Source organism: Balaenoptera ricei, chromosome 6, assembly GCF_028023285.1.
Source record: "Balaenoptera ricei isolate mBalRic1 chromosome 6, mBalRic1.hap2, whole genome shotgun sequence".
NCBI lineage: Eukaryota > Metazoa > Chordata > Mammalia > Artiodactyla > Balaenopteridae > Balaenoptera > Balaenoptera ricei.
The window spans coordinates 16,755,200-16,774,964 of NC_082644.1; the positions used below are offsets into that span (position 1 = coordinate 16,755,200).

General features: G+C 49.0%; 2 protein-coding genes across 4 annotated transcripts in view; one reads left to right on the forward strand and one right to left on the reverse strand.

Annotated features, from left to right (window-relative positions):
• XPO7 (exportin 7) overlaps positions 1-8,617 on the reverse strand; it is an 88,542-nt gene extending 79,925 nt beyond the window's left edge. The window contains exon 1 of the mRNA XM_059926968.1: positions 8,520-8,617. Coding sequence (XP_059782951.1) covers positions 8,520-8,537 — 18 coding nt within the window. The 5' untranslated portion in view covers positions 8,538-8,617. The remainder of the gene's footprint in view (positions 1-8,519) is intronic.
• Positions 8,065-18,636, forward strand: DOK2 (docking protein 2). Of its 3 annotated transcripts, XM_059926969.1 has the most exons (5): positions 13,943-14,317; positions 15,303-15,584; positions 15,818-15,896; positions 16,810-16,994; positions 17,479-18,636. In XM_059926969.1, the coding sequence occupies exons 1-5, from the start codon at positions 14,255-14,257 to the stop codon at positions 18,103-18,105; spliced, it is 1,236 nt and encodes a 411-aa protein (XP_059782952.1). In that variant the 5' UTR covers positions 13,943-14,254; the 3' UTR covers positions 18,106-18,636. The 3 variants fall into 3 exon arrangements, with proteins under 3 accessions (XP_059782954.1, XP_059782952.1, XP_059782953.1); XM_059926971.1 differs by lacking the exons at positions 13,943-14,317; positions 15,303-15,584 and adding an exon at positions 8,065-8,101; XM_059926970.1 differs by lacking the exon at positions 15,303-15,584.
• The last annotated feature ends 1,129 nt before the right edge of the window (positions 18,637-19,765 follow it).

The window sequence follows — 19,765 nt, forward strand, 5'->3', positions numbered from 1 at the left end:
ATAAAATTCTAGGATATACAAACTAATTTACAATGACAAAAAGCAGATCAGGATTGTTGGGGGCTGAGGGTTCAGGGAGGGGTAGACTGCAGTTAGGAGGAAATGTTCTGTATTTTGATTGTGGTGAAACAGTCACAGGTATATATTTGTCAAATTGTACACTTTAAATGCATGCTGTTTACTGTACCCATAAAGGTGATTTAAAGAAAGTCTTGGGAGGGAGGGAGATGCAAGAGGGAAGAGAAATGGGAACATATTGTATATGTATAACTGATTCACTTTGTTATAAAGCAGAAGCTAACACACTATTGTAAGGCAATTATACTTCAATAAAGATGTTTAAAAAAAAAAAAAAAAGAAAGTCTTGATTCCACCGGCATCAGACTTACTCACAGCAATCTCTGTGAATTGATATATTCACTTTTGTAAGTGCTGTTTAAATTTGAGGAGATGGGTAAGGGAGGGATAGATAAGTTAGTCTGAAGTCTCACACTATCACAGCGGATGGGATCTGCAGGGCACATTAATAGTAACCTACATCAAAGAGCTTTGAAGGGACAGGTTTTAGGAATGTTGTGAATTGAAATCTTTCCTGTTCACAACATACTGATCTCCCTGTTTGGAACATGTATTTTAAGTTAGACTAAAATGTAAGATTCCAAGAACTAGTAAATAATGCTTTATGTTAAAACAAGCTTTCATTTGTAACACCTCTGAGATACTGTCCTTATTTAAAAAAAACAACAACAAAACAAAACAACAACAACAACGAACCTGTTGCTCAGATTCAATTTGTTTAAAAACATTTGTTATATGTCTTACGAAGGCTTGATGAAACTTGCTCAACTCTGGAATGACGTTATCAATTCAAAATATTAAGAGGAAAGAAAACAGGGTCCCATTTTCTAGCAAGTTTTATTCATTCTTTTGAATTCTAGACTAGTTTTTGACAAGACCTTACAGCGACTTGTCAGATGGGTCAATGACAAGTTAATGATAAAAAAAGTCACCCACTAACACAAAATAAATAATATTTTAAATAATTTATGGTTATACATTGGGCAAAATTGGGATAGAGTTTTATTTTTTTAACTGAGTACAGATATGTGAAATGCAAACATGGCTTCCCAGATTCTTTTCAGAGCAAATGGTGTTACAGGTTCCTAGAGTCAAATTAAATGTCATGCTTGACTTTAGACAATGTCCTTTTGGAAGAGAGAAATAAAATACTAAAATTCAGGAGTTAGTGGAGGTGACTCAGTTAAAAAAAAAAAAAGAGATATGAGATGATTTGCCAAACTTATGACACAAGCTTTCAAAACTCTGCAAACAATACTAAATACACTTGGAAAAAATCCTTTAAAAAACCCTGCTTTTCCCATTTCTGACCTTAAATACACCCCATTTAATCATAAAATTGACTCAAATTTTAGGGCATATGTCTAGCATAGCTCTCAATTCTTTCTAAGACTACACACTTCAAATATCATAATTTCTTATCATACAACATAGAAATGAGATCAGCTTTTGTGACCAACATACATTCATACACTTAAAACTTCTAAAAGGCCATCACAGCTGTAGGATCACAACTTCCTGATGTAGTACAAGGGATATTCTATTAATCTAATTGTTTTCCAAGGTATTTATAGGAAAGCATTTTGACCGCTTTTCATCTAACTAGTTCCTCTCTAAGAGAGGCTTAAACCCAGGGACTTTTAAGTGAGAATCATTTTTCAGTCTACAAGCAACAACATCTGACTAATAATGTTAATTTCTTGGCCCACAGAAAATGTCCTTCACTACTTACTGTCCAACTTACGAGAGCTCTTTACTTATTATTTATTATTTGGGGTATATCAGAGCTCAATTTGTGAGATGTGCTACAGACTATTAGTACCCCACCCCCCCAGAAAAAACACCCTGAGAGTTAAGAAATTGGGAGGTGGGGTAGAGGAAGGCATATTTAAGATAGAAGAAACAGAAATACTAGTATGAGCATAAATATTTTAGGAAAATTTATGACAATGTACCTATGAATTGAGAACATGGTGGTTTACTTGGGAGAGAATGGTAAGGAATGACAACTGGAAATGCCAGCCACAGTGCTGAAAGTATAAGAGACTTAAGAGATCACCTAATCCAGGTTCAAGGAGACTCAATGAATTGCCCAGTTAAATGGCATAATACAAATAAAGGGGCTTGGGCTTCCCTCGTGGCGCAGTGGTTGAGAATCTGCCTGCCAATGCAGGGGACACGGGTTCGAGCCCTGGTCTGGGAAGATCCCACATGCCACGGAGCAACTAAGCCCGTGAGCCACAACTACTGAGCCTGCGCGTCTGGAGCCTGTGCTCCGCAACAAGAGAGGCCGCGATAGTGAGAGGCCCGCGCACCGCGATGAAGAATGGCCCCCACTTGCCACAACTAGAGAAAGCCCTCGCACAGAAACGAAGACCCAACACAGCCATAAATAAATAAATAAATAAATAAAATATTTTAAAAAATACTTTAAAAAAAATTATCATTATAAAAAAAATAAAATAAAGGGGCTTAGCATGGTGCTGGCACATAACACATGTTCCATAAATGTTACTGTCACCCTTTCATGTACCCCCAACGAAGGTCCCCCACCAGTAAGTTGTACAATAACCACCACCACAACTGTCACCTAAATCTTCCAACAGTTGTCCAGTCTTCTGGAGACACTAGGTCCTTTCATCAACCTATTTCAAGGAACATTCCATTACTATATCTCTATGATACCTACCTTATAGACTGGCTGTGAGCATTAAATGACATCATGTAAAATGGCAAGCAGCTAAAAGTCCAATAAATGCTAGCATGAAGTTTCCAATGCTGCCTTCTCTCAAACACATCCTTTCCATTTATGACGGTAGGAGCATGTGTGTATCTGTGTCTTCGTGTGTGTGCACACAAACATGTATGAAGGAGTGAAGTGCCAGGGATGCAAATATCAGATATACTTAAGACCCAATTTTTGACAATTCCCCTCCTTTCCACAAGATTTTGATATGACTCCTGGGTACCAATCTCATTCCACTGAGAATTCCCTGTCACAGTGAGTCACTATAAGTGTGGGGCGTGAACTCAGATGCACTGGAATGGAGGAAAAAGGTGATGGGAGCAACAGTCCCTTCATTCAGAGACATGTTGACAAAAACCAATGTCTCACTACAAATTCACAACTCAACCCAGGCTCGTTATCTCTCCAATTAACATGCAATGCCCCTGAAAATAGGGCATTACATCTTGTACTTTCTTGCATGTGTCTAAGAACAGGCCATCAGATGCTTAATAGTCATTAATTGTTTTAAATCATCCTCAAGAATTCAATATTTAAAAATTCATCCCGCATGTAACTCTCCAGGAATACATAGTGAGACAGAGAACTAGCCTTTCACACAGGTCAAAAGAGAAAGACTTGTAAATCAGTTTCTCAATAAAATGTGGTAAGCATTTCATCTAAAAAGGAATGTATCTTTAAACTCGAGTTCTAAAGTTCATGAATGGCCTGAAACTGTAGGCAAATCTTTGTGTAGGTACTTTCCCTCCTTAGAGAGCACACAGCTTCCATTACATTCTAAAAAAATAAAAAAACAAACCAACTCCCCCCAAAGCTGAAGGACTACTGCTCTATATAGCTTCTCCCCTGGCTCTGAAGTTCAAGCTCTCATGGACAGGCCTTCCTCAGCTGGACTCCTAAAAGCATACTTAAAAATCAAATGACAGGATAGTACAACAGTTACCCTCAGGCAGAAGGATCTATGGGTAGTTGTTGAGAGGGGGGGGCACCAGAGGGACTTCTGAGGCGATGAAAATATTGTGGATTTGGGTGCTGGTTAGAAGAGAGTTCACTTTGGGCTTTTGTTTTTTTGTTTTTTGGCAGCGCTGTGCGGTTTGTGTTCCTTAGTTCCCTGACCAGGGATCGAACCTGGTCCCTAGGCAGGAAAAGTGTGGAGTCTTAACCACTGGACCACCAGGAATTCCCAAGAGTGTTCACTTTGTGAAAATTCATTAAGCTGAACAGTTATGATTTTTGCACCTGTCCGAAGGTGTATTTCAATAAGAGGTTAAAAAAAAAACAGTAACAAAGATGGGTCACTTATACACAGCAGACATCATTACATAATGTAAAAAAGAAGTCCTTAAAAATGATGTCCTAGGAAGGGTCCCTGTGGTGAAGAGCTGAAACCTCCAGACAACAGCCAGTGAGGCACTGTGGCCCCTAGCCCATCTGCCTGCAAGTAACTAACTGATGGTGCCTGCCAGTGAGCATGTGGGCGAGCTTGCAAACAGGTTCTCCATCCTCAGTCAAGCCTGGAGAAGGACTGCAGGCCTGGCTCACAGCTTGAGGGCAAATGAAAGACCCTGAACTAGAACCATCTAGTTAAGCCACTCCCGGATTCCTGACTCAGAATACCTGTGAGATAATATATGTTTGGTGTTAAAAAAAAAAAAAATGATGCAACATCTAAATACTATCTTCCTTATGTGTACTAAAGTGAGCAAAGTGGCCTTGGTAGTTGTACCTACAGAGACATCAGCTTATCGGTTTAAACTGGCAACTTTCCCTTCTCGAAGGGCTGTGGTACAATATTGGTTTCGAAACCCAACCAAGAAAAAAGAAAATACAGCTGGTGGTTATGAATATCAATTTCTGGATCAAATGGAAGTTAATATATCTGTAAGATACAGACCAGGGATCTTCTTAATGCTCCTTTCTCCTACCTCCATCTAAATTAGAGATTCCATTACAGTAATATATTTTGTTTTATTGCATAAGTGTTTGAATGATACTACATGCATATATACAACCCTTAATTTTTCTGAAGGTTTTTCTCACGAGAGGAAGTAACACTAAATCAGAATTATCAAGTACATATAAATATCTTCTTTTAAAATACAGACATATTATTTGTACAAATCCACAGAAGAGGTAGCTGCGGTGAGTGAGGGGACATAGCTATTTCATATCATCCAACACAAACGTAGCATGCTTTGAAATCAATGTATTAAGTTCTTGTGTCCATTTGACTTCTGAAGCCTGCCCAACACAGCATTAGAATTTGACACTTCAGCAGTCTGGCTCCAGTATCTTTCTCAGCCTGGAATCCTTTGCAGTGCCCAGCACAGCAAAGGGCCTTGCACACATTAAACATTATGGTATTAGCTTAACTGAAAGAAAGTTAGAAAAGTAACTGTTTTTTCTTTTTTTCCCATTAAAAATTCTCGAGAGTTGTACAGAATTCTCTTCTCAAAATGAACCACGGGTAGATCCTCTCATGTTTCCTTGCATATTTTTAAAAGCTAAAAAGACAACTATCTTTTGCTCTAATCAGGCTAAACTTTTGCACTCTGTTAAATTTTAACCTGCCAGTTTCAATGATTCTTCTTGACTCCCTAGAGTTACACTGGTGGTCAATATTTAAACAAATATGACTATCTGAGAATCGTATTTTCTGTTACTACACAGTCATAATATAGAGCCCAGTAAATAATACTGTAAGATTGTGGGTAAGGCCCAGCATAACAACATAATAAATCCAACAAAACTCCAGAATTATCCTTCATTTAATATATTTACATATAATTATATATTAAATATACTTAATATACAATTATTATATGCGCTTTCCTTTTCCTCTCAAGAGCCTGAATGTAGCTAGCACTATTAAAGCTAACATCTGATCCTTCTTAATTTTTTCATTACCACTGTACACTAAGCCATCTTCATTTCCTTACAGTAAGTAGTCAGCAAGTGGAAATACTGAATCCTCATTATCTTATCTAACTTTAGATATTAAAAAAAAAAAAAGGAAGGAGGAGTGTTAATTTTATGAAGATAAACACAAATGAGTTTGATTTTTTTTTTTTTTTACAGTTAATCACTGCCTCTATGGTGGGTGTTAGAGTCATCTAAGACCAAGAATAAGAAACTCATCACAACAAGGAGATTCTTTCTTACAAGTCTCTCTTCTTAAGAGGCTTGATTATGACACCAACAGAGCTAAAAGACACAAATATTACAATTTTTCCATTACTACCATTTTGTGACTTCCATTAAACACTTATCAGAAGAGATGCTCAGGACTCCAGCCTGAGAATCATATGACACTTGCTTAGTGTCAATAGAAAGAAAACAAAACAAAAAAAACTGCTCACCCTGGTGGTTCAGACAAGCACTAGGTACATAATGAGTCAACTATTTAGTATTACACATGAAACTTTCAAATAATCAGTCTTGAACCTGTGATAGGCTCCTTTTTAAACTTCATGTTCCAATAGTGTTTTCAGAAAAATATTCCCCCTCAACGCACTTCAGATTTGTCTTTAATCTTTTCATTTATTTACTCTTTCCACACAGGGGAGAATCTATCTTTTTCTTGGGAAGGTTTTGTGCTACAATAAAGTACCACGTTAAACTTTCCGAGTATCCAATACTAAAAGTAATCTAGTGGTCTAACAAATAAAAGCAATATGCCCCATTCTATTTAAAGAGAAAAAACTCTCGCAAACTTACCCTGTTGTTATAAAGACCACTAATTTAGAGAGTAACATACTACAACTCTCCAAAGTCAAATAAAACAATGGACTGGCATAGTCCTCTTTGTTTTGAAAAATTAATAAATTCTTACTTTGGTAGATTTTTATTTTGGGATGGGTGGGGGAAAAAAAATCCCCTTACTAAAAATAAGGCAGACCCTCCTTTGAGACATAATTGCTACTAAGACTTCTTTGACCCATCTTGACTTTCCTCTGGTGAGGAATGACAACCTTTCTGTTCAAAAGGTGGGAGAGATCACATTAAGAGAAACTTCTTTGCAGGAGATAAAACAGATGTATATTCATAAAAGTACACGGACTTCCTCTGCCTTCCAAAGCATCATTCAGAAAGGCTATCTATTCAAACCATGTTCTGGAATGCTCACAGACACTACTTTTTATTCCCCCAATAGATAAGAGCACGGGACCCAAAGTCAAAAGCCTTTGATCCACTTTAGCCTTACCCTAAGCAAATCTCATATCAGTTCTGTGCTTTGGTTTGTTTCTGCAAAATGACAGAAGTAGTTCTTGCCTATCTACTCTTTTAGAATGGAAGAATTAAAAAAAAAACAACACATAAAAAATCCTTCACGCTTAGAAATGGCTGCTATAAAACTCAAGGTGCTCACTATTATTATTACTATCACCTTGTACCAAGTTTTACTGCTACTTCTGAATTAGGCCATGATACTGGCTTTGAAACACAAATCCTGTGGTCTTCCCATCTTACAATTTTTGATATAATTCTGCCCTGATAACTTGTACCTCTAAGATTTACTCTACTGATCCCTGGCCTGAGAATTTATTTAGTCCCTCCTCTCCCAAAGAAATTGGTAGAAGTCACACCATCCACCTCCTTGTAGACATAATGTGAGGAATAAGATCATCCTCTTTACTCGAGGAATGATAACTATACAGTATGCAAAATAAGGCGACACTTGTTATCCTCTTTTCTTTCTACTTCCCACAACACAAAACCTCTGCTAGAAAATCCGAAGGTTTCTGACAACAGATTTGTAACAATAACTGCCATAAAAATATCAGATCTAAGGCACAGAAAGGAAAAACTTTATCGAGTTTGCAAGAAATAACCCTGAGTCCTACAGCTACTATTAGGTTCGGTATGGGCTGTCCCTTCCTAGGGCCTGTGCCGTGTCTCTGAAGAAAAGTGGCCTGGGCCCAAAGCACGCCTGGGGCAGCCCTGGAGCCCGATCAGGACCCTCCAGAGCAACGTCTGCACCCAACGTTGCATCTGTCCTTTCAGACACACCCCCTCCACCCCGTGTTTCAGAGGAGGTGTGGGCACTCAACTCCTTCATTGGGGATAGGGGCACCGGAGGGAGGGCGGGCCCAGGCCTGAGCACCCATTTTGGAGGACGGGGGAGCTCGGCCCTGCAGGCTGTGCGATCAGGAGTCGGGGAGTGTAGGACGCATCCGTGGGAGGAGGGAGGAGGCCGGAGGGGGGTCTCTTGTACTCGGGGGCGTGAAGAGGAAGGCGGCGGGAAAGACTCGGTAGAGCGAGGTTTGTCAGTGCGAGGTATTCTTTTTATCTGTTTAGGGCTGGCGGGTGTGATGGGGAAGTTCCCCTCAGGACAGAGTCGGCAAGGGGTCTCCCTCCCTTCCCCGTCTTGGGGGGCACTGAGGACTTGCGAGAGGCCTCCCTCCAGTGGGAGGACAGTCACTGATAAGCGATGTAGGCTGTGCCAGCTGGGGCGCCGATCCCTGAACCTCCAGCCCAGCGCGAGAGGCGTGGGACGGGGTGGGAGGGGATGGAGGAGGCCCCCGGCCCAGGCGGCGGGAAAGGCCCCAGAGCTCCGGGACGGGCGGCGGCTCCGGAGCCCCGAGTGGCGGCGGCGCGGGCCCGGTGAGCCCCGAGCCGGCCCGAGCCCCTTGGGCTGCGTGCGACCCCACTCCCCACTCTCCGCGGCCGCCCCCTCCCCCGCGGCTCCTCTCACCTGCACATGATCCGCCATTTTGCTCCATTCATGCTCCTCTCCGGCCCCCCTCCCCCCCAGCGCGCACCTCGGCCGGGCCGCCGCCGCCGCCGCCGCCGTCGCCGCTGCGCCTGCGCGCCGGGGGCTCGTCGCGCTGCGCTCGCGGCGTAGCACCGCCCGGCTGCGTAGGCCCGGGCGGCCGGGGCCGCGGTTGGAGAATGCGCAGCGCCGTTGGGACGGCGTAAAAGCGCGGCAACGTCAGCGGGCTGGAGACGCCGGGGGCGGGTGGAGGAAGGAGCGGACCGAGGGGCGAGAGGGGCGGGGGCCGGGGGAACAAAGCTTTGTTTACATGGATTTTAAAGGGGCCGTGCTCGCTCCGGTGGGCGGGCGAGAGCGGCAGCGGGAGTTGGCGCTGCCTTAGCTCATCGGCTTTGCGAGGGCTCCTCGAGGGGCCGGGACCTGTCCCCGCCCAGACCCCTGCACCTGGCGGATTCCTCTCTTCCCGAGTGTCCTCACGACGTGCCCCCGGACGCTCCCCACCGCTCTGCGGCCGCGCCACTGCTGTACCACCACACCCCCAGGGGGGTCTTCCGGTGCGCCCACCGCCCCAAACCCCCGCTTGGGACGCCGGCATTATTCTTTACTTTAGACTGCCGACGGTGGCCGAATTTGTTCGTGTCTTTCTGCTCCAGTGGACAGGGGCCATTGCTCTCTGATCCTGGGTTTTACCAGCAACCCAAATCTTGTTTCCATTTCTATCCTTTTCTCCACGATAAACATTCATGGAAGTAGCCGCCAAAGAGTGGTGATGTTGGAAACGTGCAGAAGGCACGGTTCTGATCTTCCCCAATAGGTTATCTTAACCAGCAGTCTAGGCTGCCTCCTGAGAGGGGTCAGAAGCTGGGGGAGGTGGTGGTGGGGAGTGATAAAGGAGTTTTAGGACCCTTGACTCAGTCTGAGTGGGAAAGCCATCCCTCTGGGTCAGGTCAGGTAAGGCTCTGCCTGCTGAGGCCAATTCCAGCCTTTCCCACTAGGACTGATCCATGTTAGATAATGCCGGATCCCGTTTTCAATTGGATTCCACTCCGGCTTCCAATCATGGCCCCCAGATTAGATTTTAGCTGGATTCTGAGAGTACTGGTTGTCTGAAGTTTGTATTGACTAGGGGCCACCACATGCGATGGAAATGATTATAGTAGTGAATGACACACACTTTCTGTTGTGGATCGAGAGGACTGGTACTCAGCATTCATTTCAAGCTTCGTCCTCCTTCAAGTGTGTCTTCCTGATTTGCAGAGGTAGGACACCTAAAAACTACATTACCCAGACCTCCTTGTAGCTAGGGTTCTGTATGCAAGTTCGGCTCCGCCAATTAGATTCACTCAGAGAAGACTTTGGAGGCAGAGCTTTTGACTGTTGCTTTTGGCAGGCCTAGCCCCTGAGATGTGGGATTTTTCTGTTTTTGTTTTTCAACAACTTTCCAATGTCCAATCCTTAGCTCCCTGAGGGTAGAGAGCAGGGGTGGTGGGTCAGGTGCTTCCCTGGTATCTTCTTGGAGTGACGATTGCAGTGGCAGTCTTCGAATTCCCTACTTGCCTGATTGGGTAGAAAGAACAGCTCCCTGTGGGCCAGGCCCAAATCCACCCCCCACCAAAACCCTCCCCCACACCTGTTTCTCTCCCTCTATCTTCCCTTTCTCAGTAAATGATACCATCATTCACCCAGTTGCTCAAACTAAAAACCCAGGAGTTGCCTTGATTACTCAGCGTTTCAAGAGTCCCCCCATATCCAATCCACTTGCAAGTCCTGTTGAATCTATATCCGGTACATACCCAAATCTGGCCACTCTTCTTCATCACCACTGCTAGCACCCTGATCCAGGCCACCATCACATTTATCCTGGGCTCTGATAATAGAGTCCTTGCTTTCCCTGCTTCCTGTCTTGCCCCATGATAATCCATTTTCCCTATAGCTGCAGAACATCCTTTTAAAATCATAAATCAGATCATTCACATCCCTGCTTAAAAATCCTCAAGTGGCCTCCCATTACATTTAGAGTACATTCCAAATCTTTGCTATAGCCCAAGAGGCCATGTGATGGGATCATCTCTCCATGTCCCCTCTGGCTCACAATGCTCTGGTCATTCTGCCCTTCCTGCACTTCCTCACATCCAGCTGTTCCTGCCTCAGGGCCTTTGCCCTTGAAGGAACTTCTGCCTGGAATGTTTTTCCCTCAGATCTTTAAGTGGCTGGTTCCCTCTTATCACTGATGTCTTGGTTCAGTTGTTATCTCCTCAGAGAAGCTTTTCTCACCGGCTCTATTGAAAGTTGTCCCCGACCCCTTCACTGTCATACTTACAGCATTGATCACTGTCTGTACAAAACTATTTAGTTACATATTTATTCTTTTCATTGTCTGAGTGTTCAACTAGAAAAGAACCACGATGAAAACAGGGATTCTATATATGTCTTGTTTACGTTCTGTCCCTCCTACCTCTGCACAGAGTAGATGCTAAAAAAAAAACAAAACCAAAAAACAAAAACAAAACTTTTGAGTTAATTAAATTCTTCCTGGGCTTCCCTGGTGGCGCAGTGGTTGAGAATCTGCCTGCCAGTGCAGGGGACACGGGTTCGAGCCCTAGTCTGGGAAGATCCCACATGCCGCGGAGCAACTAGGCCCGTGAGCCACAATTACTGAGCCTGCGCGTCTGGAGCCTGTGCTCCGCAACAAGAGAGGCCGCGATAGTGAGAGGCCCGCGCACCGCGATGAAGAGTGGCCCCCACTTGCCGCAACTAGAGAAAGCCCTCGCACAGAAACGAAGACCCAACACAGCCATAAATTAAAAAAAAAAAAAAAAAAAATCTTCCTATCTCAGTCTCATTCGAGGGTGCATTTGGGGTCTTATGAGAACATAAAGAGTTTGAAGTGTTATGCCAATGTTAAATAACATTATTATTATGTAAATAATGATATACTTAGTGGAGAAAGGGTGAGGACTGGGAATGAAACTCAAGAGACTGGTCCTTCCTTCCCACGGTCAGGAACCACTGGGGTCGGAGGAGGCAGGGATGGAATCTTTCATGAACCCCGCTCACATTTTTTCTGTGCTCAGTCCTCCATCCTTCTCAGGACCCCACCAGCTCCTTGCCCATTCTATACCTTCTTTCCTGTTGTGTGTCCAGAGCTGCCCCTTGGGTAGCTGCACCCCGCCCCCATTCATCCTCGGGGGGTTGCCTAATCTCCAGACCTGTCCAAGGAATCAGTCTCTTCTGCTCCTTCCTTTCTTGCCCCCAAAGACGAGCCCAGAAGCCCTTTTGTATTAAAGATTTAGTTGCTAATCACTGGTGAGGATAGTAACAAAAAGTTGCCAAGTTCCTGCCGCTGTGATCTCTTGATCTGCATTGTTCCTAATTCCTGCTGAGAGAAACCTTTGTAAAGGAAAGGATCCTGGTGGTGAATATTGAGGCACAAATGAGGTGGGGGGGTGTCCCTTTCTTTCCAGTAAGAGCCACGAGGAGCCAAGGGGCACCCCACCCCCACCCGGGCCTCAATATAAACCACTGGGACCCTTTCCTTTTTGCTGCTTTCTCTCCCTATCATTGGTGCCTGGGTAACCTAAGGGCCTCTGGTTCTCTGCCCCTCTGCTGTGTCTTGGAGCTATCTCTTCTGGGTCGCTCACAGGATTTGCCTGTGGCCAGACAGAAGGTTACTGGGGTTAGTACTTCCTCTGTGGGGTTCCCGCAAGTCCTGCTAGGAAAAGTGGGTGTTGCTCTGAGTTCACTCCTGCTGCAGGCAACAGCCACAGGAAGAGAACTTTTCTAACTCCCACGGGCAAAGGATGGCATGCGGGGTGTCTGAAATTCCTGGGGCTCAGGCCTCCAGGTTTAAATAGTTTCCAAGTAATCTGGCAAGCTCGGGTGCCCCCCTGTGGTTCTGAGTGGAATGTGTCCAATCGACCTTGGGGGAAGGTGATCAGAGTGGTGGCGGGGGCATCCTCTGTTGTCTTGCTCTGGTCTGCTCCACCCACCAGCAGCGTCAGCATTTCAGGTCTCACTCCACACCTACTGCATCAGAATCTGCACTTTTAGCAAGATTTGCACATTGAAGTTTGAAAGGGACTGCTCTGGCAGCCCCCAGTATGGCCCTAAGAAAAAAAAAAGAAAAGCCCTTCTTTTCTCACTCCATAAGGAGATGCTGAGTCGACCACAGACCATGCAGCCCCCAGGTAATGTTGCCTCCCCTAAGGGACTAGAGAAATGGAATAGGCCACCCATTTCCGTACTCCTAACCACTTCCCAAGGAGCTTTTCCCACACCGACATCCTTGGTTCCCCCTTGGTCTCTGGATTCACCTGTTCAAATCCAGGCAGCTGGGCTGAGTGCCGTGAGCTTTACGTGACTCAGTCCTCTCCTCCCAGAGCTCATAACATTCACCTTTTAGAGCTGTTTTGGTAAAGCACATGGCATGTACAGCAGAAGGTGTGAGCGGTGTACTGTTCTGCTCTCCTTCCTAAGGCAACCGAACCCCTGTGGTAGAGGACATGGCTCAGTTACATAAGCACTCATTATGGGGTTACCCCAAGAGTGCTTGTCTAATTCTCTGGTTCCCCCAACATTTCTGCACGGTGCCTCCTTCAGATTGCTTCTCTAAACCATCTGGCTCTAAGTTAAATATTCTCTGGGGAGCTTAGATTTCCCCAAAGCAATGTATCTTCTTGCATGGAGTCTGGATTCCACTTAGGGGTCAGCAATAAAAAGAGTGTTGAATTAAAGATCAGGTGCCCCGGTACTTCCTTCTCTGCCCCTGTGACCTCAGGAGAGTTGCAAACAGGTGTGTTCATACCTGCCCTTCCTTCTTTCAGGGTTAGATAGGGTGCCTGGAGACAGTGTGTGTCCAGACACTTTGGTAACTATGAAGCACTTTTGATAATTCTAAAGCTTTTTTTTTTTTTTTTTAATATAAGAATTGCTACTGTAACTTAAAAAGATAACCTCCAGATGGAACTCCAGTGTCTTTATAACGCTCTCAAAGGCTGGAAAGAAGGTGAACTCGAACAGTTGAGATGTGTTCGGGGAACATAGCATGTTTCAGTGTGGGAGTGTTCATGTTTCTAGAAGCTCAAGGAGGTGGTGTGTGTGTCATTGTGGGGGACAGGACACAGACTGAAACTGTTGCCGTGGAGTGTGTGAAAGTGGTGAGGCTAATGTGTCCAGTGTGTGTGAGTGTGGCTCAGCTCCTACTGAGTTGAGAGCTCTGGGTTCAGGTTTGGTGGCCTTGAACCCATGCCTCAGACCTTCCTGAGCCTCAGTCACCTCATTTTTAAATGACAGACTTGGGCTGATTGATTTCTAAGTTCTCTCCTAGCTCCGTCATGCTAAGCATCTACCTTGAGCATGGGGGGCCTTTGGCTACTGGTTTTACTGTCGAATTTCATTTCTGGGTCTCTGTACCTGAGTTGCTGCTCACCAAAGCGCTGGAGTTTGGCTTTTTGGAAATTCTCTCTTACTCACTGAAAATGCAGGAGGCTTGAGCGTGAAACTCACTCATCAAAAAGAAAACACACACACACATACACACAGAGCAAGAAACCACAGGGCTTATCAGCCTGTCGTCATCGAGCAGACGAGAATAGTGCAGAACTCTAGGCAGAGAGGAAATGAACTTGTGAGAAGGGGGAACATAGGGCAGAGAGGAGAGAAAGAGGGCGGGAGTGGAAGCAGAGAGCTGAAGCTCAGGGGCCCAGGATGGTGGGAAGATGGAGGACGTGGCGGTGAAACAGGGCTTCCTGTACCTTCAGCAGCAGCAGACTTTTGGGAAGGTAGGAAGAGCACAGCTGGGCTGGGGCTGGGCCGAGGGGCTGGGGGGCTGCTAGAGACTTCCCCGGGGAGGAGAGGAGGCCCCGGAATGTTCCAAAACCCTTATGGGACAGTGGAGACTGCCATCTACCACACTGGGCCCAGAGTACAAGCTTGGGAGGGCTCTTTCCTTAGCAGCTGCTTGCCTCTGCGAGCTGGCTCCAAACGGTGCTCTTTGCTGACAGCCGTTGCCCCGGGAGGAGGGGGACAAAGAGGGCTCTGACTCTGCTTTTCTTGCCTTTCTTGTTCTGTGCTGAGGTCTTCTCACCGGGACACCTTGGGAGGGAATGGAAGGCACAGTGGAGGGGATATTTCAGGGTTGCCGTGGAGGTTCCTTTCTCCTCTCCTGCCCCAGTGGGGTAAGTTTGGCTGCTATTGAACTTGAACTGGGGTCTCTGGGAGCCAGGGCCCCATTGTGTCCAAACTCCTTTTCCTTCTTTGGCCTCCTTGAATGAGGACGTCTTCCTTCCCTCAGCGGACACACCCCGGGGTTCCTCTCTCTGTCTCTCTCATGGCCTAACTTGTCAGAGGCTGAGGCGGGAAGGTTCAGGAGGGTCAGCTGAGGTTCCGGGGGACGGGACCTTCTGTGGGGCCTCACACAGAATGAGAAGCATGCTTCCCAGTCTGGGCCCTTGGGCTGCGCTCCTCACCCCTCTGGGCTCCGGGACTCACAGGTTTTCTGCCTCTTGACTTGGATCCCCTGGGTTGGGCCTCCACGGGGCTCACTCCCGTGCCTTTTTTGCCTTTGGCTTCCTCTCTGCTGTCACTGTAGGCCTCTTATTGGGTTGCTTGCGGTGCATCTCCATTGCTTTCTAACTCCTAAGGCCTCTGTTAGGCTCTCTGCCTCCTTGGGTCTCCCCCGATCTTCACCTCTGTCTCCCCCGGGTCTTCGTCTCCCCACTGGTCACCATCTCTCCATCTCCCCACCCGCCACGCATCTGGGGGCAGAAATGGCGCCGGTTCGGGGCGGCGCTGTACGGAGGGTCGGGCTGCGCCCTGGCCCGGCTGGAGCTCCAGGAGGGCCCGGAGAAGCCTCGCCGGGGAGAGGCGCCCCGGAGGGTGATCCGCCTCAGTGACTGCCTGCGGGTGGCTGAGGCCGGAGGGGAGGTCAGCAGCCCCCGGGATACCAGCACCTTCTTCCTGGAGACTACGGAGCGCCTGTACCTGCTGGCGGCCCCCACTGCAGAGCGGGGTGACTGGATACAGGCCATCTGCCTCCTGGCCTTCCCCGTGAGTCGCCCAGGGCTGTAGAAAGGGCAATGGGGCACTGGATGCTTGCCGTGGGCAGGTGTCGTGAGAGCCAAGGTCAGGATGCTGGAGGTGGTTCCTTGGTGGGGGTGAGGGATCCCAGTTCAGAATAAAGACAGGGCAGTAGGCTGAGTGTGTTTTGAAAGAAAGCTTGGGGTGGCCAGCGGTGGGGCTTGGGATTGGCGACGGTGGTGAGTCTTGGGCCTTCTCCCCAGGGCCAGAGGAAGGAGCTGGAGGGGAAGGGCGGCCGGCCCCGCATGGAGGAGAATGAATTGTACAGCAGTGCGACCACAGGTGAGGGGCCTGCCTCTGCTCCCTGGGAGCTCTCTCCAGGGCGTGGTGGGGAGGAGGTGAGGGCTGGCCGGCTGCCGGCTCAGTCTTCCTGCCTTGTGGTTGCCCCCGGCCCCCCCCCCCCCCCCCCCCCGCCAGCCCCCTTATCAGTCTCTCCACATCGCTTCCGGCACAGCCCAAGGTCGGGGAGGCTGGCCTGCCTTAAATGTCAGCCCTGCACCCTTGGCCCACTCCCTCTTGTCCAGGCCCTGCTGGTGGGAAAGGGCCCGGCTGAGGGGTCCGGGTGAAGGTGGGGCTCTTGAACTCTCCCTTGTTGGCACCCGAGCAATTGTCTGTGAAAAGAATGGTTTTCTTTCTGTGGATGTGAGCTGTCCTGCGGCAAGGGAGCTCTTTGCTGACCAGGCAAGGCCCCTCCTGCTATCCGTCTAGCCCTTGGGGTGGGCGCGTCGAGAGAGCAGGTGGACACGGGGTGGAGGGCACATCCAGGCTCCACCCCTCGGAGGGCACCTGATGGCAGGGGCAGGGGCTGGGTAGGCTGAGAGCTGGGAGGGCAGGGTCAGCTGCATCTGCAGCTGCAACAGTCGGGATTGGGGAGGCACCTGGGTTGGGGCGAGAGATGAGATGGAGGAGAGAAGGCTGTGGCTCTGGTGCGAGGGGCAGGAAGGATGTGGGTACGGGGTCGGGGTGCGTGTGGCTAGGGCGTGATGCCTCCTGAGGGAGGGGGTGGAGGTTCCCGGCATTTTAGGGAGTCTGACCTGGTGCAGGGCGGCTCAGCCTTCAGGATGCAGGCTGCAGGGTCATGGGCCGTGGATGATACTTTTTCTGGAGACCCGGCGTGCTATGTAGAGCAGGGCAGAGTTGAGACAGGTTGGCTGCTTCCCAAGAACTGCCTCCTTCGCTCCCCTCTCCTCCCCAGGGGCCCCCCGCAAGGAGTTTGCTGTGACCATGAGACCCACAGAAGCCAGTGAGAGGTGCCGGCTCTGGGGCTCCTACACCCTCCGGGCCGGGGAGAGTGCCCTGGAGCTGTGGGGCGGCCCTGAGTCGGGCACGCAGCTGTGTGAATGGCCCTACAGGTTCCTGCGGCGCTTTGGGCGGGACAAGGTGAGCGGGGTGGGGGTGGGGGGGCTGCCGCGGGCAGGTGAGAGGAAGGATGAGTGTCAGGGAGAGGGCGAAGGGGCCCTCAAAGGAAGAGGGAATGGAGGAGGAAGAAACGACGAGATGAAGGCCGGCAGAAGAGAAACAGCGCGGCCCAGGGGCTGGGGGAGAGAACCACGGCAGGGAGAAATGGTGGTCGAGGTGGGGGAGAAGGAAAGGAGAGGAAGAGGTGGGGAGAGGTGGGAGGGTGGCGAGTGGCTGGCGTGGTGGAGGATGAACTCTACATCAAGCTTCATACTCGGATGGATGGGAGGAAGAAGGAGAAAAGATGAGAGAGGGCTTTGCCTGTAAGCAAACGCATGGAGGGAGGGAGGGGAAGCAGCTTGGGGAGAGGTTGGAGGTGACAGGTTTGTGGTTGGGAGCTGGGTCCAGGAGCAGCAAGCAGCCCCGCCCAGCGGCCTGCCAGTCATCGGCTTTCTTCTCCACCCAGGTAACCTTTTCCTTTGAGGCAGGCCGGCGCTGCATCTCAGGGGAGGGCAACTTTGAGTTTGAAACCCGGCAAGGCAATGAGATCTTCCTGGCCTTGGAAGAGGCCATCTCTGCCCAGAAGAACGCCTCCCCTCCTGGGCCCCCAACCCAGCCAGCCCCCGTCCCGGCGGTGCTGCCCCGGCCGGAGAGCCCCTACTCCCGACCCCACGACTCACTCCCACCACTGTCGCCCACCGTCCGGGTCCCCGCCCCCCGGCAGCAGCGGGGCCCGGAGGGGGAGTACGCCGTGCCCTTCGATGCGGTGGCACGGCACCTGGGGAAGACCTTGAGGGGCATCCTGGCCGTCCCTCCCCAGGCCCTGGCCGACCCTCTGTACGACAGCATTGAGGAGCACCCGCCCTCCCGACACGACCACATATACGATGAGCCCGAGGGGGTGGCCGCCCTGTCCCTGTATGACAGCCCGCAGGAGCTCCGGGGTGAGGCCTGGAGGAGGCAAGCCGCAGCTGACAGGGACCCCAGCGGTCTCCAGCATGTCTACCCAGCGGGACAGGACTTTGCTGCCTCTGGCTGGCCACAGGGGACCGAGTATGACAATGTCATGGTACTTAAGAAAGGCCCAAAGTGATGGAGGGTGGAGGAGATGCGGACTCCATCAACCACCAGCGCTGAAGTGGTCCTGTGCATGCTGGGCCGGGCTTAGAGGCTGGTGAGAAGGAGCCGGGGGCCAGGTGGGCCTCCCCTTCTAGCTTCTGCTGGCGACTCCTCCTGGCCACTGCATCCCAGGAACCTCCCTCCGCTCCTTCCAGAACCCTAGGCTTGGCCGCCTTAGTCTGGTCTGAGGAGTTGTCCCTCCCAGGGCCAGCTGGGTGAGTCACCATCCCAAAGCAGGAAGAGTGCCCTGAAGAGACCCACACTTCTCCTACCCCTTTTCCACTTCCTCTTCCCCCCCGCCCCCCACCAGCCTAAATGGAACCTCCAGATTTAGGGCAGAGGACAAAAGGATGTCAGCAAGTCGCCCTGGTTCCTTGGCTTGTGCAGGCCACCTGCCTGCTGGTGTCCCCTTCCGGGGACAGCCGTGGCTCCGGGCAGCCTGGAGGATGGCTGTAGCTTCCTGCAGGTTTTGGACTTCTCTGTGGCATTAAACATTTCTGAAATATTTCTGTGCGGCATGAGTGTACGAGGCGGGGATGGGACAGGCACAGCCCTGCTGGGGGTGAATGCTTCGACCAGCCACCACTGACACCTCCTGTCCCAGCAGCAAGGTCCTCTCTGGGCCTAAGCTCCATCCCAAGCGTCATCTATTCACAGAGGTAGAAGTCTGTGCAAGTCAGGGCGCCCCGGGAAAGATCTTCAAGCATCTCTAACCCTTTGCTAGGGTAGGGTCAACACCAGAAAAATAGCGGGGAATCTGTGTGTGTGTGTGTGTGTGTGTGTGTGTGTATGTGTGTGTGAGTAAACCTGGACTGGAAGATAGGCAAGAGTTGAGCCTCTTCAGCGTTAGAAATGGGACTACTCCCACTCAATCCCTTGCCTTCCTGAGACTTGCCCTCTTCGTCTGTAAACTGAGGGGGTTCCTCCATGTAGGCACTGAGAACACTTCCTGTGCTGAACTTCCCCCTTGGCCCTTGTATCCCATTTCCCCACAGGCAGGCTCTGTGCTGTCTCCTCTCATCAAAACCAGCTTCCATGGAAAGGGATGTCAGTGCGTTTCTGCTACCAGCCGACTCAGCCAATATTATGGGGCACTGCTTGAAAGGCCTGCCCTGGCCTCACGATGCTTACAGTCCAGAGCGGGCTGAGATGAGGGCACACATGTCTATCACAAAAGGTAGACATTAGTGCCACAAGATGTGAATCAAGGCCCTGGGGATCAAGGGAGATGATAGCTGTTTGTTGGGGGACCAAGAAAGTTTTCATATCGAAGGTGGCATTTAAGGTGGACCTTCAAGGGTGGGAAGGAATGTGAAAAGAGCATCCCAGGTAGAAGAACGTGAATGGAGGTGTAGAGGGAGGTATGTATACACTCAGGAAAGAGTTCTACACTAAGAATGGAGGGGACACGGGACAATCTAGTTGGGAAGGCAGATCCTAGCCATGTTGTGGAGGAATTTGTACCTAATTAAAGGGGAAGGAGGAATGACAAGTCTTTTTTTTTTAACTTTTATTATGGAAAATTTCAAACATACGCAAAAGCAGGAGTAGTGTAATAAATCCCCATGAATCCATCAATTAGCTTCAAGAATTATCAACACACGGCCAATCTTATTGACAAGGCTTTTGAGCAG

What these genes read in the sequence shown, in the direction of transcription:
- DOK2 (XM_059926969.1), top strand. Translation starts at nt 14,255, where the DNA reads ATGGAGGACGTGGCGGTGAAACAGGGCTTCCTGTACCTTCAGCAGCAG. An exon ending in TCTGCCTCCTGGCCTTCCCC is followed by an intron (nt 15,585 to 15,817) that starts GTGAGTCGCCCA and finishes CCTTCTCCCCAG; the next exon opens with GGCCAGAGGAAGGAGCTGGA. An exon ending in GGCGCTTTGGGCGGGACAAG is followed by an intron (nt 16,995 to 17,478) that starts GTGAGCGGGGTG and finishes TTCTCCACCCAG; the next exon opens with GTAACCTTTTCCTTTGAGGC.